This window comes from Buceros rhinoceros, unplaced genomic scaffold (genome assembly GCF_000710305.1).
Source record: "Buceros rhinoceros silvestris isolate BGI_N320 unplaced genomic scaffold, ASM71030v1 scaffold31177, whole genome shotgun sequence".
Taxonomy (NCBI): domain Eukaryota; kingdom Metazoa; phylum Chordata; class Aves; order Bucerotiformes; family Bucerotidae; genus Buceros; species Buceros rhinoceros.
In genome coordinates, this window is record NW_010423251.1 from 13479 (window position 1) to 29372 (window position 15894).

The 15894-nt window shown below is 38.8% G+C and overlaps 1 protein-coding gene across 1 annotated transcript; it reads right to left on the minus strand.

Moving 5' to 3' along the window:
• Nucleotides 1-2835: 2835 nt before the first annotated feature.
• CACNA1D (calcium channel, voltage-dependent, L type, alpha 1D subunit) lies at nt 2836-14506 on the minus strand (the record flags this gene model as incomplete). Its single annotated transcript, XM_010140374.1, has 7 exons — nt 2836-5025; nt 6013-6333; nt 7105-7226; nt 10689-10852; nt 12757-12906; nt 13805-13831; nt 14142-14506. Coding segments are annotated over 7 exons (1443 nt in total), but the record flags the coding sequence as incomplete, so codon positions are not given.
• Between the last annotated feature and the right edge of the window lie 1388 nt (nt 14507-15894).

A 15894-nucleotide genomic window follows, 5' to 3' on the forward strand; every position in this document is an offset into this window, starting at 1 on the left:
GTTTTAAGTCATAGGTGATTGATTAGCTGTGTCAAGACAATTCATCTGATGTAACTGTGCTTTTGAGGAAGGCAGAATTGTGTATGGAGTACCTTTTAATGGCAAATCATTTTCATTCAGCACCCGTGCTTCTGAGGTTTTAATTTAAAGGTATTCAGCAGGCATCTTAGTGTCATTTGCAATACAGAGTATTAGGATACTCGAACTAATATATCCTGGTGAGACTTGCCACAGTCCTGGGCAGTTGGGAGGGGAAGCAATTTGGAAAGACAGAATACTGAAGTTCCTGCGTTTGCAGATTGACAACGCGGGCTTCCACTCTAGGCATGCAAATGGGAATTGTCATTACGCAACTGCAGAGGATCAATTAGCCACTCCCTTCCATAACTTATTAACGAATCTGCCCGGAGCTACCCTCTGGCATTACGTCAAGCTCTAAAAAGATGAGGAAATAGCAAGGTTAGACAGACAAGCCAAACTGCATGTGTGTCCTACATACACATTGCTGCATTGTGCTATCAGATAACGGGGCATTTCTTCCGAAACACCATCACCTTGTCCTGCAATTCTAAACACAGTCAGACACCTTGCAGATTCCTCCCCTTCTGAAAACATTTTCAGCTGTGAAACACAGTTCCTTTATTAATTTAGGCCTGACTGCTGTAAATGTTGAGACTCCTTCATGACATTCCCTTGATGCAGCGCTGAAGAAATGGCTCAGATATAAATTTTGTTGCCCTGGGGAAATCTTCGGATAGCATCAAGCTAGCACTAGTTTCTCCTGCGTTGTATCTGGTGGCTGATAGTGAATTCCTGTTAAGATTGTTTGTACTTCTAGCAGAGACAAGTCTGTAAGGGATACTTAGAACAGGTACAAGGTACTCTAACGTGCTCTGTGGAGCACTGGCAGTCTGCTACCTAAAATTAACCATCTTTTACACATTACAGGATTGCAGAACACAGGCTAGGAATTCCAGAGTCCTACTGAACAAAACAGTAAGCGCAGTGTGTAACTGAGGAGTATTCCCAGTTCTACCCAGACAGAAATTTTTCTATAAATGTGTAGACGATACGACATTATGTATTTAAAAACAGTTAACTGTAAAAGCTGTTTGATGTAAGAATTTGGAAGTTACTAGACCTGCCAGCACGGCTTGAACCAGCAGTGGTGCCGTGAGTGAGAACAGCAGCATTCCCATGGTTAATCGCTTGCTGCAGGTGCTTCAGACAGCTGGAGGTCTCTGGCTGGGGACAATGACATTAAGAAAAAAAGGTGACCAAAAATGATTCTTTTGTACACATATTTGAGATCAAGTTGCTTTAGTGTGAGAAGTGCTTTTAAAAGCAGCAGCAAACAGCAGTAGTTAAAAACTGCACTATATTTAATTAACCTAAGGCCACTCAAGGTTTTATACACCAGAACTTTTGATGTTTCTGCAGCTTAAAATCCCTTACAAGTGCCTGACTGCAATTAGTCTGCAACCCAATGAGGCAGCTACATAAACCCTGGAAAACTGGAAAGTGGGCTTGGAACATGTGTTTTCTACAAAACAAACATAGAAACATAGTTTGAGGAATAATAAAAGCATTTATGCTTTTTTAAAAAAAATCATAGTTAAGAGTTATTGTAGGAAGAACACAAGCAGATCTGTTATAGGATTATAATTTTTAGTCTCTATTCTTCTGTCATCCAAGCTCCAAAAAATGACGTCATTTAAATATATTTTATATTTTACCTTTTTCATGGATTTACTTCACTGTAAGACTTAGCAATGTTTAATTCTTTACTAATGTTTTCTGTCATTATATACATCTATAACCAGATCTGGAAACTCATGAAATGTGCTTTAATTGTTGAGATAATTTCTAGTTTTTCTGTATAGATTAATTACTATGATTGGCAGCATTTAACGGTATCAATTACCATGTAATTGTGCATATATTGATTACTTTTTTCCATATACTTCTGTAATAAAATTGAACAAATATTCTATGTATCCATATATATACACACACACATATGTTCTCCCTTAAACCGTTAACTATATAGAACATGGTTTGTAACTAAATTACCTTCATTATTTATTTTCGCAAGGGTTATTTTCCCATAAAACAGCATGTCTGCCCTGAAGAGTCTCTCATCAAACTACTGAAAGGTAAAGTTTAACCATACTAGCAAGAAAACACAGTGCAGTCAGCATATTGTTTTCTGTCTCCTTGGACAAATAATTAATTGAAAAAAATGTTTTTCAGCTCCATCTGCAAAATTTGATGTGCTAGCAAAAGTCCATGCAGTTAAGTAACCTGGTCCGGGATTTTTCCCTTTTTTAAAAGTTCAGCCTCACTTACCTTAAAGGTGGTTTTCAGCAGTGGGTATACCACAGTCGATGGGACCTTGAAAACCACTCAGTGTTATTTCACAGTGATACCAGATCCAGAAAGCTCCATTTTGATCCATTTCGATCTCCAGCATTTCTTCCTACAAGCTGAGGAAGCCTAACGAAGTGACACTTGCTGGGTAACCTGCCCCGGTGCTTCCCGGCAGGCAGCATGGTCGTTTGACACTTCAGATTTTCCTAATCGTTTTCACAGATCTGTATCTATGGAAGTAATAATTCCCTAGAGAGTAGGGGAGGAATAGTCCCCTTTTCGTATGACTACTCTGATCACTTTATTTCTTTCTGGTTAACAGCAGCCATTCACAAAAGACTAGCACGCTGTGACAGTGCAGACCGATGACTATTCCACACGTTCACTCCCACTCTTCAAACATGCAAACTGAATTTAACTTCTGGTGCTTCTTGGTACAAAGCTATTAGTAAAAGAAGTCCCAAGTATAATAAAATTATTACACAGTTTTATTTTGAAGAACATTTTGCATTTGTTTTAATACAAAATGATGTAGATCAAGAAATAATTTACAAACCTTTTAAGTTCTTATCCTGGCATTTGAAATAAGAATGATTTCAGAGGAAGTCTGTAAGCTATTCATAGGAAACTGTCATTATGTACAAAATGTTTATTGACATGTTTTAAACATCACATTTGTAAAAATGTGAGCTGGATTGCTATCTAGCATATGAATCTACAGGTAAAACCTGATAAGAGAACTTGTTAGAACAAGTCATTGTTATCCAGTGCTAACAAAATAGACAGTAGCTTTCAGTGGTTTTTGATTTTTCCTCCAAGGACATTTCAGCCTCAAAGTCGTTTCAGGGTTTTACTGCATTGTGAACAATACCTAAGCCCTCTCTTGTTTGCATAAAAATAAATCTTTGAAGTAGTACACATAAACCAACAGAAAAGTAGAGGCAATAAAATAGTATACCTCTTATATCAAGGTTTTTGATTCTGTGAAGAATCATTTTATCATTTTTCTTTTCTTTCCAAGCAGGAAAAGTAGTTCAGAAGTGAAGCATTTTCATTCACCTGTAAACTATTTTCGAACCAAGATGCTTCCTCTCAAAGTAGGGTATGTAGGAAATACACTTTGCTAAAACTGATTTTCTCTTGCCCAGTAATACCCTCGCATGAACTTGCCAATTTTAAATTTATTTTATTATTTATTTCTAGCATGGGACTAATAAAAAAAATAAAATTAGAATTTATTTTTCAAAGTTAAAATAACTTTAAATCTTTTACCTTTCCAAGTATAAGACTGTAAATAGTCAACTGTGCATCCCTTATGCAGAGAGATTTGACTTATTTAAAAAAAAAAAATCTGCCCTGTTGCCAAGTTCAAGCTTGACACTTTATCCCAAAAAGAGATTTACACTGAGAGGTGGCTCTATTTAAATATTTGTTATATATCTATATATTCCAAGTAAAAATACTTCTATCTAGAATTCTGTGGAGAGTTACAATAATTAGGATCCATAAATATTGCTGCAGTTCAATTACGGTACAATAATTACAAAATATAGAACATCTCTTTACAAATACAAATCATTGTATATTACAATTCATTTACAATAATTTCTACTATATAATTTTTAGCAAACTATCTTATCTAATTCTACTGTAACCTGGTTGCAAGTGCATTAGTAAGAATGCAATTATTCCAGTATATTTTGCCCTTAACGTGATAGTCGTAAAACAGACTATCTGGATGATATTTTCCTATGTAAACTGGTGTTACATATGACAGATTATTCCCTATATAACTTTTTTCCCCAACAATCTCTAACAGGTAGAGCATGACAAACCATTTTAAAAGAGCATTAAGAAATGAAATCAGGAGGCAAGTTTGAAAACCTTAGAATGGATATGCAACAGGTAGCCGATATGCTATTGAGTGCTGAGGTAATGACATTAGTGGGTGTCATCACTCATCTCGTTGCTATTTCCCACGCAATTTTGTGCCAGACTTGTACATTTTCCTTGACAAAATCCTGCTCCACTGTGGACAGCAGCACAAGGTTGAAAGACAGGCAAGATATTACACCTCAGAACCCTGCTCTAGCCCTCAAAAAACTGATTGTCACAATCTGCTTGGTCTCAAAACAACCTTATTCCTGGAGGAATTGAAGATTCGGGGGGAGGAGACTTGACGTACTGCAGCTCTGATCACATTTCGGCAACATGGAGATAATAAATTCTTAAGTTATGGCTTCCTTGAGGTGTGACATCACTTGTACAAAACTTGATTGGTTATTCACTCCAGCTAGTGCCTAGCATCTTTAAACTATGAGGCACTTTTTCTGTTATTAGAATCATTTTCCTTGCCTAATACTATAAACTTGTAATGCATATCATTTCATCAGCTAAGTCTTCTTCATATCGTCCCGTTTCTGGTTCTTCGTCACTGTAGCCAGGACCAAAATCTTGAAGTTCATAATCCTGTCTGCTTAAAATGGGGAACATATCCCCATTGGTCCCATTGCTGATATTTCCATTGAGGAGATTACTTGCTGCACTTTCCATCTCATCAATAGTCATGTCGCATGCATCAGCAATCTCGTGTTTTGTAGCTGAAACAAATTTAGGGTCCTTTGCATACCTTCCTAGGCCTTCAGATATGAGCACCTGGCAGATGGAGGGGAGAGAATGAGATATACAGTGGAACTGTAGAAGAACATTCAGGTCATAACATTTCTCATTTGTGGAAAATACTAGAAGCCGCGTACTGAACCACTACAGCAACCCTCAGGAAAACTGTATGTGCAAAGAACAAGCCAGCAGCTCCAAACCACCCTGTCAGTTACGTGATAACGTAACTGATGATGCAACACGACTGACTTTTGTCTAAAGTCTGCAAGTAGTCTTTGATAAACGTCAATTATCAGGTTGATACGCTAATGACAACGGTTAATATATCTTGGTGCAAACAGAACAATTGCCTGAAACACAGCATTTTAGATACCTTCTCAGTATTTTTGAGAAGATTTGCAATTAAAATTTAACAAAATGTGTTATCTCACAGCAATGGAAAGGAAGTGATAGATGGAGGCAAGTACGGTAACTATGGTTCAAAAATGCTTATACACTCTTTATCTTGAAATCTTTTTTAATATAAAAGGGAATTCTTAACATTCTTTAGTACACCTCCAAATCAATCCTTGTAGTTATTCATAATAATAATAACTATGCATTTAGTATACTGATTCATAGAGTTCTTCATTTTTTAAGATGCCTGCAAAAATGGTGATGTTTTTCTAGTGAAACAATAGAGAGAACAGGCATACGCATCATCTTTTACCTGTCAGCCATTGTGGAATGAGACATCATAACTGATCCTCATCTAGAAATCGTATGTTTTCAAATACCTCTGAAAGCTCTCCAGCTCCCTGACACACTAGTGTGAAGATTTGGATTCAGCAGAAATTGTTTACTACAAGACAGCTATGAAATAAGGTCCCTTGTCTTTACCTAAAAAAAGTTTAAGGCTTTGAAACTGAAAATGCCACATTTCCAGAGAGATAATGTGAACTGAATTATACACTTTTTAAAGCCGAACCAAAATCTGAACAGACAGACACTCTTGGCTACTCCAGAGGTTTCTGTAATACTTACCGCTTCCACCAAACTGTCTGCGCTCCTCTGTTTGTCACTATGTTTATGCCTAAAGTCATTAGGCACCGTTAAATTGGCTGGTGTAAATGTTCGGTAGGAAATATCAGGGTCATCAGTGTACCAAGAGCTCCTGTGCAGGGAAGGCAGGCTGCCATTCATATGCTCTGTAGATTCAGCCCTATCAACCTGGATTAGAGGTGTGTAGTACGGAGTACGGTCCCTGTTGGGAGGGGTAGCGGGTGGGGTAGCCCAGGAACGCGTTGAACGACTTGGTGAATGTCTATGCGCTTTGCTGGAATCCAGACCTGCAACAGCCATGACCTGGCAATGGGAAGAATTTCAGAAGCTGGTGATTTCAATTGCTCAGACACACTCACTTCTCGTTTCAGCAGTTAGTTCAAGCACTGTTCAGGCAGCAGCTATGCAAAGTTAATGTTCTCGGACATTTAATACTTCTCTAAAGGAAGAACAGGACTGAAATGGCTAAATTGACATCCAGTGGTATCTCTTCCTATTACTACTCAGATCACAAAATCTTGGAGTTAGCATTAATAAAGAAAAATAATGGCTTATACAATACACTAAGCAAAGAAATCAAAGTGTAGAAAGAAACATTCCTTCTGCCCTGTCGGGACACGATAGGAAACTGTCAGCACTTTCCAAACATTCTGGATGATGTCTCTAGGCGACAGAAACTGCTATCTTCCCAGGGCCAAGTCAGAGCTGGCCTCTGAGCCCCAGAAGACGTGTACCTTGTACTTGCGCATTCTCACAGACGGAGCTGAGTAACGGCATAGGCGAAGATTAAGAGACAGTTGCTGTATTAAGCAGTCCTGGTCAAATTCCTTAGGGTGTCCCGACCCTCTGTGGACACTTAGAAGATTCATAGGGACAATCTGCTCATTTCAGTGGTTTGCTGAAGGTCAGAGTTTGAGAACTAGCAACTACAAGCCTACACTTGGCCTACGAGTCGTGCACAGGTAAACCGCATAATACACTAGTGTGGTTTCAAACAACAATGACAGACAGAAGGACAATATAGAAGCTGGAAAGATGTAATTCATTATTAGTTAAATAAGATTTTGTGCTTACCTGCTGTTGCATTAAGTGAAGTGGTAAAGCAGTGCGATGGTGGAAATTAGGAGAGAGTGGTATGTCATCTTGACTACTTTGTCGGCGGAGGCATTCAAAGTTAAAGGAAGATCGTCTATTTGCTATAAGGAAACCATAATTTGTTAGGAAAATAAAATATTTTTCCTCAAAGTATTCTTTCCAGATTCCAGCGTGAGTCAACCATCAGACAAATAAGAGAATACTCCCCAGTAAAAAGTAGGTTGTGCTAACAGAAGCAAGCAGCTGGATATAAGATAAAGAATAGATTCTTTGTACAAGCAAATGCTGTCCTAGGTAGAATCCGCCAAACAAGCAGCCAAACAGGACAGCATTTGAAGCAGCTGTTTTACAAAGCGGCCTTGTGTTACACAGCAGACTGGTTCAGACACTTAACTCCAGAGTTCTGCTGTAAACTGCTCTGAACAGTTACAAAGAACAGTTCCTTCTTTCTGCCCCATAATTTCATGAACCAGACTTCCCACAGGAAACAAATCCCCGGTTCCTTGGAAGCAATGTGCAATATGAAAAAACATACTGCATATCAAAGGTGGCTCATGTTGTCCATTCCTGATGTTTACTCCATTACTTACAACAATGGTAAGTCATGGTGTCTGCTGTTACACGTGCTGCTATTACTCATGTAAACACTAGAAAGGAAAAAGCAGAAATCTAAACTGGATCGAGGTGTTTGGCCTATGTGGAAATGCTTCAGCTGGTCCTGGTGAAAGCCTGCTTAAGAACGGGAAGCAGCCCATGGGCATCATTCTCTGTGTTAGCTTCAGTGTGAAGAAACCCTGGATGCTGAACAGCAGCTGGAATCCAGAGTCGTCCCTAGAGCTGTGAGCATCACAGTGGAAAGCTGGAACCAGCCTGACTGTACTCCGCAACAATACAAAGCTGCGCTCTCTTGAAACTTACTGAAACTATTCTTGGTATTGTTTTTTCCAACACCAAGAATTTTTGTGAACGGAATTGAAGAGTTCAGTGCCATAGACTTCGGATTCCTCATAGCTGTCACCAGACGATGCTGGATACTAAACAAACAAGGTTCCTTAAAGGCCAGTTAAACCAAAATAGGCACCTCCAGGAGGTGATTCAGTCCACGTAATGCAAACTTTGTGTCTCTTTCTGTTGTCTCTATGGTAAATACGGGAGTGTAAGCTCCTCATCCTAACAAATGCTAAATGACCCAATACCAAAACAAAAAGCAAACCAAAAAGTACCCTCATCCAAAACAAGATACTTCTTTGCACATGCTTCTCTTCAGGAAAGAGTCTGAAAGAACATCTTCATCATTTCTCAGTGCACTTCTGGAAGATGCTTAAATTCTGTGGTGATGAGTTTGGAATAAAAACTCTAGAGTTGACGCAGAGCTCAGTTTACTAACTACAGTACTTGGCCAAGGCACAGTACGTTACATTGACTTGGACTGAATCCAGATGTTAGCAGAAACTGTTTAGTGCAATGTTGCAGCTTCTTTTCTGTTTTCTTTCACTTTTTTTTTTCTTTATATGAGAACACCAAGGCTTCCTCTCGAGGCCAAACAGCCCATACACTAGTTACAAATAAGAGGTTTGAGCTTCCTTTAAAATTTGCTGAGATACCAAGCCTCCAAATTTTACACAGTGTTCCTGAACGGTAAAGAAATGGTTATGGCCTGACTGTGCTCTTGTGACACTGTACTGATGTAAGTACAATGTCCTACACTACCCTTACACAACTTAGATCAGAACAAAGTTCTCTTATCCCAGGATATCAAATACCCTTTTATCTAGTATATTTATCTAGTCTCTGGTACATGAGATAAAAAGTGTAAGCTTCCTCTAAAAGAAATGTCTGCTTAATACCGTCATTGGGAATTTATCAGAAAATGTGAATGAATCCCAAAGGCTGCAGTCACAGGAAGCCTTCAACCCTCCCCTCACTACACTTCCATGGGAAGACCCCAGAGGATTTCTAGTTTTTTTCCTGCAATGTATGGAATGGATATACAAAGCATCCCTCTATTTCTTCGGCTTAAAATTTCTCTGCTATCAGAAAAGCTTGTAGAAAGACATACAGGAGTCTCCTTTCACAGACTCCCCTTTGTCTGAAGGCTTTTCCTTCTGTGACTGGAAGAGAGCTACCAGCTTTCTGTACACATCACTGTCATTCATCGGAGCCGCGTTATTTACTCTCTACAGTGCAAGACCCATGTTATTCTCTTTTGCCATCTGTTCCCCTTAAGGTCAGGTCAGAAAGCCAAAGAGCAGAGAGCATTACTAGACTTGTCCTAAGGAGCTGAGTGCCTAAAGTGAGGATCCAGCACTGTCAGTACTGTTGGAGAATGTTTCCTTTATTAATTAATTAATCAGTTATTAATAGATTTTGCTGCTGCCCTTTACTACAGCTTTCTGCAGCTTTAAGCAGTCTGAGACAGTACCTCAGAGGCTGTATAGTGATCCCACTAGACTTGTCTCTCAGACATGTTTCTTTTTAAAGTCTATACCTGCATTTTCTTTAGGGTGTCTGAGACAGGAAAGGACTGAAACCCATCTTCCTGCTCAGGGGGTCCTTACAGTCATACTTCCACAGAGAAGTGCTCTGTGGCTGGCAGCTGGCATTATTATAATGAAAACCAACTGCTTTTACTAGAAAGCCAATCCACCTTAGAGCAGACAAAACATAGCGACTCTTCTGGAAATGATCCCGTACCGCATTGCCTGGATGGCACTGGTTAGATGGCGTCATCTGAAGACAGGTTAATATGTTAATATAACATAACAGACCTGGCTGTGCTGACCACATTGCAGCGTAAGAGAACCGTCAGGGATGCTACAGGGTTACATGAAGCTGAGTGTTGTTTCTTGGGCACCAACAAGAAAGAACCTTAGAAGGAGGTTTATTCTGCACTTCACAACCCCAAGTACTTCCTCTCTGTGAAGTGTCAGAGGTCAAAGACCAAAATCCAAGACCTTTGACTCTGTGCCTAGTTTCACCAGAAGATTAGCACTGCTAGTCTCTGTGGTATGGCCTGAAACAAATGAAACCAAAATTACAAGATAAGAAGCACAGAAATGCAGATAAAGCAATATTGTGCTTGAGATAAGAAGAAACCAAGGGAAAGATCTAAGGAGGAGACAGAGGAAGAGCCAGCAGCTGAGTCACTAGAGACAGTGGCACTGATTCAGGGCACCACTGCTCATCTGTAGGTGTGAATAAAGGGCACACGATTGAAACCCTCTGGTCAAAGTTTCAAAGCAAACTGCTTTGCCTTCTGCCTTGCTCTTGCTTCATTTACCAAATCAAGTTGCAGCTAGCAATTAAATTTGTCATTTTTATATTACTGCGTGAGGCAAGAGGTATTAGAAAAGACTGACTTGTAAGCGAGGATCCATAGACCCCTGAGCAGTCCCTCAGGATGGGTAGAGATTTCTGCCATACACAGTAACCCACTAGCAACACTAATCAAGAAATGTCACATTTGAAATGCAAGTTAAAAAGAATCCTTTTAGAACAGAAACATGTCTGAATGCATCTAAATAACTCTGGATTTGCAAACAAATTGTTCTCAGTGTACTTACGTGTTGGTGTTGGAGGTAGCAGCCGTCTCCTAGGAGATCTTTTTGTATCATAACAGATCTGTGAATCATCTTCCTCAAAAAAACCATGCGGGTGATGGTAACCTTTTGGTCTCTCAAAATCAGAGTCATGGCAGTGATATCTACAGTGGTAATCATATATATGCCTGCATTTAAAATACAATAAAGAAATGTTATTTCAGTCAGTTTCTGTAAATTGATGTATTAGATTTCTTCTAGAAGATTTTAAAATCGACTATTTCTCTAGCAAGATAACCAAACATCACATTATGTAATTACGCAACTCGATTTTTAAATGCAGTTTCTGTATGCAAAATGCCTTCCACATTCTGGATACTTGTTGAAAATCATATCTTGGAAGGGTGTTATTTGACTGTAATTTATCATATCAAAAGATTAGTGACCTGAGAATTCTGCAAAATTTAGCTTTCATGCAAATCTTAGCTTTTAGGCAAACCAAAAAGATGCAGATTAGGGTGCCAATCTTGCCAGAATTCTGATGGCAGCAGAGGAGGAGAGAGGAGGAAAATAAAGCACACACTTACGGATGTAAGAGAAAATGACAATAAATTCTTCTGCTTCTGGGCTGGACTTCAAAACAAAAAATCATTGACAGAGTGGAGAATATTTTTGAGATGTTACTGAGTTTATTCAGCATAAGGGAAACAAGCTATTGTAAGGAAGATGAATTTTCTCAAGGTCTTGTGAATGCCTATGTCTACATTTTAATGAGATGATAAATATGGAATTTAAAAAAAATAAGATACTAGTAAAAAGGTGCATTTCTTTTTTTTCCCCTTAAATCGGAGGCCTTTCAGTATTACCACATACAGGTTCTGTTCCGTGATAGGTTGATACTCAGAAAAAACTGGAACGGTCTCACATTTGAAGGACTAAATCAGGAATACCAGGACTTCCTCCCAAAGCAGTACCCAATCACTGCCTGAACAACTGGAAACCTGTTAACTGTGTGCCAAGGTAGGACCTGCCCTGCTGCTGAAGCCATCAGCACAGTGCTCAAATCAGGCTCATCTGCGTCATGTTCAAAGCCCACCTAACTCGGGAGTCATTGTTGTCAAGTTAGAAAACCCCACTCCAGTCCATTTCTGAAGAAACCGTGTGAAATAAATCAAGGTCTCGTCGTCTTAGATCTGCAATGAAGTTATTGAATGCAAAGATCACAGGAATTAAATACCAGGATCTGGCAAGAGTTGTTAAAAACGCTTCTGGAGAAATACCGTAGTTAACTAGGATACTGTTCCAGGTTTTGGCTGGAGAAAACAGAAGTGAGTTAGAAAAAATGGGAGGAACCAAGGTGACGAAACTAGAATTCTTGCAGTTACAGCAAGGACTCTCAAATTAATACAACTTTGGATGTTATGCAGTAATACAAATTTGTAAGAAATGCTACTTGTTGACTAAAATTAAATTGATGGCATTTCCATAATGCTTATGAAGTATAAAGCTTCAAAAATTCTATTCCAAACATATAAAGGCCAGGATAACTATGACAGTGTTAAGTGTTTGTACTAAGGAGACAAAAAATGGTGCCAAGAGGAGGATTATCAATAGAGAGGTATAATGAGAATTCTTAGAAGGAAATAATCCAATTCTTTATTAGTCCAGCTAGTCATACCTTATGCTCTCAGTCTATAGTTTACCAGTTCCACTTTTCTTTTGAAGTTAAATTAAAAGGAGAAAACTCTTTCTAAAGGTTCCTCTATCTGAGCTTGATCCTTCTGCCATTGTACATAAAATTTTATTTATAAATGAAATGCTTAAAGAAGCACTGTCTGGTTTATACCCAGTTCAAAGCAACTCTGTGCTTTCCTTTGAATTTGGTACAGAAGTTTTGCTGGAGTCAGCACACGACGCCAAGTACGAAAGATGTTTGGTGCACACACTATTTCTACTCGCCATCTCACTTGCCAGCGGCTGCGGAGTGTTAACTTCACGAGAGAGTTCTCAGTGCCAGTGCACTTAGTGAAGCCTTTGCAGATAGGTACCTAACTCACTGAAACATTTTTCCAAGTTTTACAAGCATCCTCACCTGCTTCCTGACAACATACTGTCTTCCTCATAATATTCTTCTCCACTAAAATATTCCTGCTCTCCCAAATAACGATCATCATTGCAATAGTCTTGAACTTCACATTCTTCACGACAAATAGTAGGTCGACGCCCATCACCAGAGTCAGATCTGTAAGTAGCAAATACTCTTTTATATTTTATTTATATAAATTATATATTGTACCTTTTACACACAGTTCTTTTAATGTGCTTCCAAGAAAAAAAAGCATTAACAACTTTCCTGTTATCAGAACGTGATGTCACACTAAACTGCACAGAACCACAGTTGTTTAGAACTACTGTTCAGCATATTTTACCTGTTCCTTTATTTCCATCCCCATTAAAATAACCGATATGGGGATGCTCAGTGGAGTCAAATACATTTAAGACATTTTTACAAAATATGAATTCAGAGTGCTTTGAAAAAACTCAGCCTCTCTCTGAAGTTTGCCATGTGGTGAAAATATTATGGAGTGCTCACTGAGGTATTCCAAGAAAAGTCAGAAATGCATGTGCAAATCCAGACACAAAAAAGGAGCACTGAATGCACATTTAGCAATGCCCTTCAAAAATCACAATCTATCCTCTCTTATTTAAAAGTTGTCTTAGAAAACATTCTGACATAAGAACAGGAGAGATTTGGGGTCCCCTGTAAATGGAACTGTAAATATTAATATTGACCCAAGCTAAAGCCAGTGGGTTTTCCAGTCTTTGCAACTCAATTTTAAGCAAGGGCTACCATTAGGTGTGAGCTTTTGTCTGCTGAGAACTGCACAAACTTGCCCGGACTTTTAAAAGTGCTTGAGAAATTTTGAACTTTTTCAGAAGTTTATTCCTTTCAGAATAGGCAGTGGAAAATTTGACTTAGAAATTGTCACTTAAGTTATTCAGCATATGCATTACCATATAGTTAATTTGGAAAATTGTACTGCTTAAAAAAGAAAGAAGAAAAAGAAATAAGAAAAGGGGAAAACAGAAAAAGAAACTACTTTGTCCTCTTCAATTATGTCAGAACTACATGAACTCACCTAATGTATGTTTCATAGTAGCGAGTTCTATCCCGGTAAGCCATGAAAATAAGAAGAAAGGTATTTTAATATCGGGTAGTTTACAGAAATTCACTGGTGATTACTGTGTCCACGATGAAACTAATAAAGACAGACTTTAAAGGAAACGACTCTTTCAAGCCTTATTAAAAATCATACACATTTCCCGTATGTCAGAGGTATATTTAAATACGTTTCACACATCAGTAGGCAACAGAAAGGAAGCAAAATAGATAAATTAACTTCACGCAGCATGGCTTCTTACAGTGTATTTATAATACAAATTGATTTAAAAGCAAACACAGATTTGTAAGTTTACCTCCTACTGCTTGGCCTTCTACGCTTCTCATGATCAGTTCTGGAGTATGAACGGTAACCGTTTTCAGATCTGTGCTCGCGATTTCCAAAATTTGTGTGTTTTCCGTGAACTTTGGACACGTTGGCATTATTGAGATTGGCATTGGTTGAGTTCGGAACTTGCTTTCCTACCGAGTTGTGATTGTGATGATTGTGGTATACAGAATTTCCTGCCTGAGAATATATATTTTTCTCAGTATCACTTGCAGATGGAATTGAAGGCCGCTGAACATGTAAGGGACGGTGTGTGGTGTTGATCTGATGAAATGAATCTCGCCTGTCACTGCTAATATGGTTTATGTGGTTGCCAAAGAGGGCACCATTCCTCTGTTTTAGGGAAAGAGAAAGAAAAAATTACATCAGATACCTTAACAGAACATATTTCTGACAGTGATAACTTTCCTGTCCTACATGCAAACAAAAGTAGCAACTCAGATAATCTGTGATTTTCCTTTCTAAGTTTACGATGCTTCACGTGGGATCTCCTGAAGTGACAGAGACGTGGTTGTGATCATAACAATATTTGTATTTCAGAGTCAAACCAACATTATGCCGTGGTCATTATTCTTTTTCTCTACAATTAAATACGACATCCAGCTTTCTCCACGTCATTACGCAGGAGAAAACCAGATTCCCATACATGAACATGCACCAACTTCCTCAGAGAGGGGTGTGCCTGCTTATTTTTTGAGAACACTTTGGTGGAATTCTCTCCTCCTAGAGCATCGATTTGCAACAGGTGTCACTCGGACAGGATGGAGTGCCATGCAACAGCTCGCAAGCATATCCCACGTAGGAAACATTAAGCTTCAGTGCTTCCATTCTTTCTTCTTGCAGAGGTACAAGAGTCGTAACTCTTTACCGGCCCTGAGAGTATAATGGATGGTGAAAGAGAGAATGAGGTGCTAAGTTATGACTGTGACATGCAGCTCTCTTTTACGTCTGACCCAGATCATGTAGCCTCCCTGTCTAGCCAGGTGTAGGTCTTGGATGACAGCAGTCTGTCTTGAAGCTCAGTCTAGGGAAGACAGGAGGTGATGATGGTTGACATAGAAATGCATCTACTGATGGTAGCTGCAGCACTGTCTCCAGTGCCACATCCTCCTTTTTTGCAGAGGACAGTCGCAAGCTCTGGGGCTTGTGATGGAACTGCTGCAGAAGCCTGCTTTTACAGCTGCTGCTTCTGAAATGCTTCTGAAAAACAAAGTTTTCTTGCTGGCTGACAAACGGTTTGTAGATTGCTCCTGATTATAACACCAGCTTTACTGTTCATCATTAGACTGAATATCTATAGCATAAAAGAGGAAAGTTAATCTTTTTTTTCTGATTGATTCTTATTAATAACCCCCTCAGGAAACTGGAAATGGCATCTATATTTAGTTGGCTTGTATGTAATTCCAGGCATTCACTTTAAAATACGCAGCTCTGTGTCAGCTGTGGTTTGGCTGCAGGATTTCAGTCTCTTCTTCCTATCTACCACTGCAGAAGTTAAGATATCTCCAGATTAAACCTTGCCACTATCAAAATTTGAGATGGCAAGGTTCATACCTTTTCATAGGACTTGCTTAAGAAAAAGAAAAGAATTAATGAGGAGAATTAGGGGCAGGAAAATCACCCTGCAGGAAAATCACCTAAATTTATGATGAGACACAAGTCTCCCGGTAATATCGGTTTTATAGAAATATATAAAATATACTTATAAAATATTTATATTG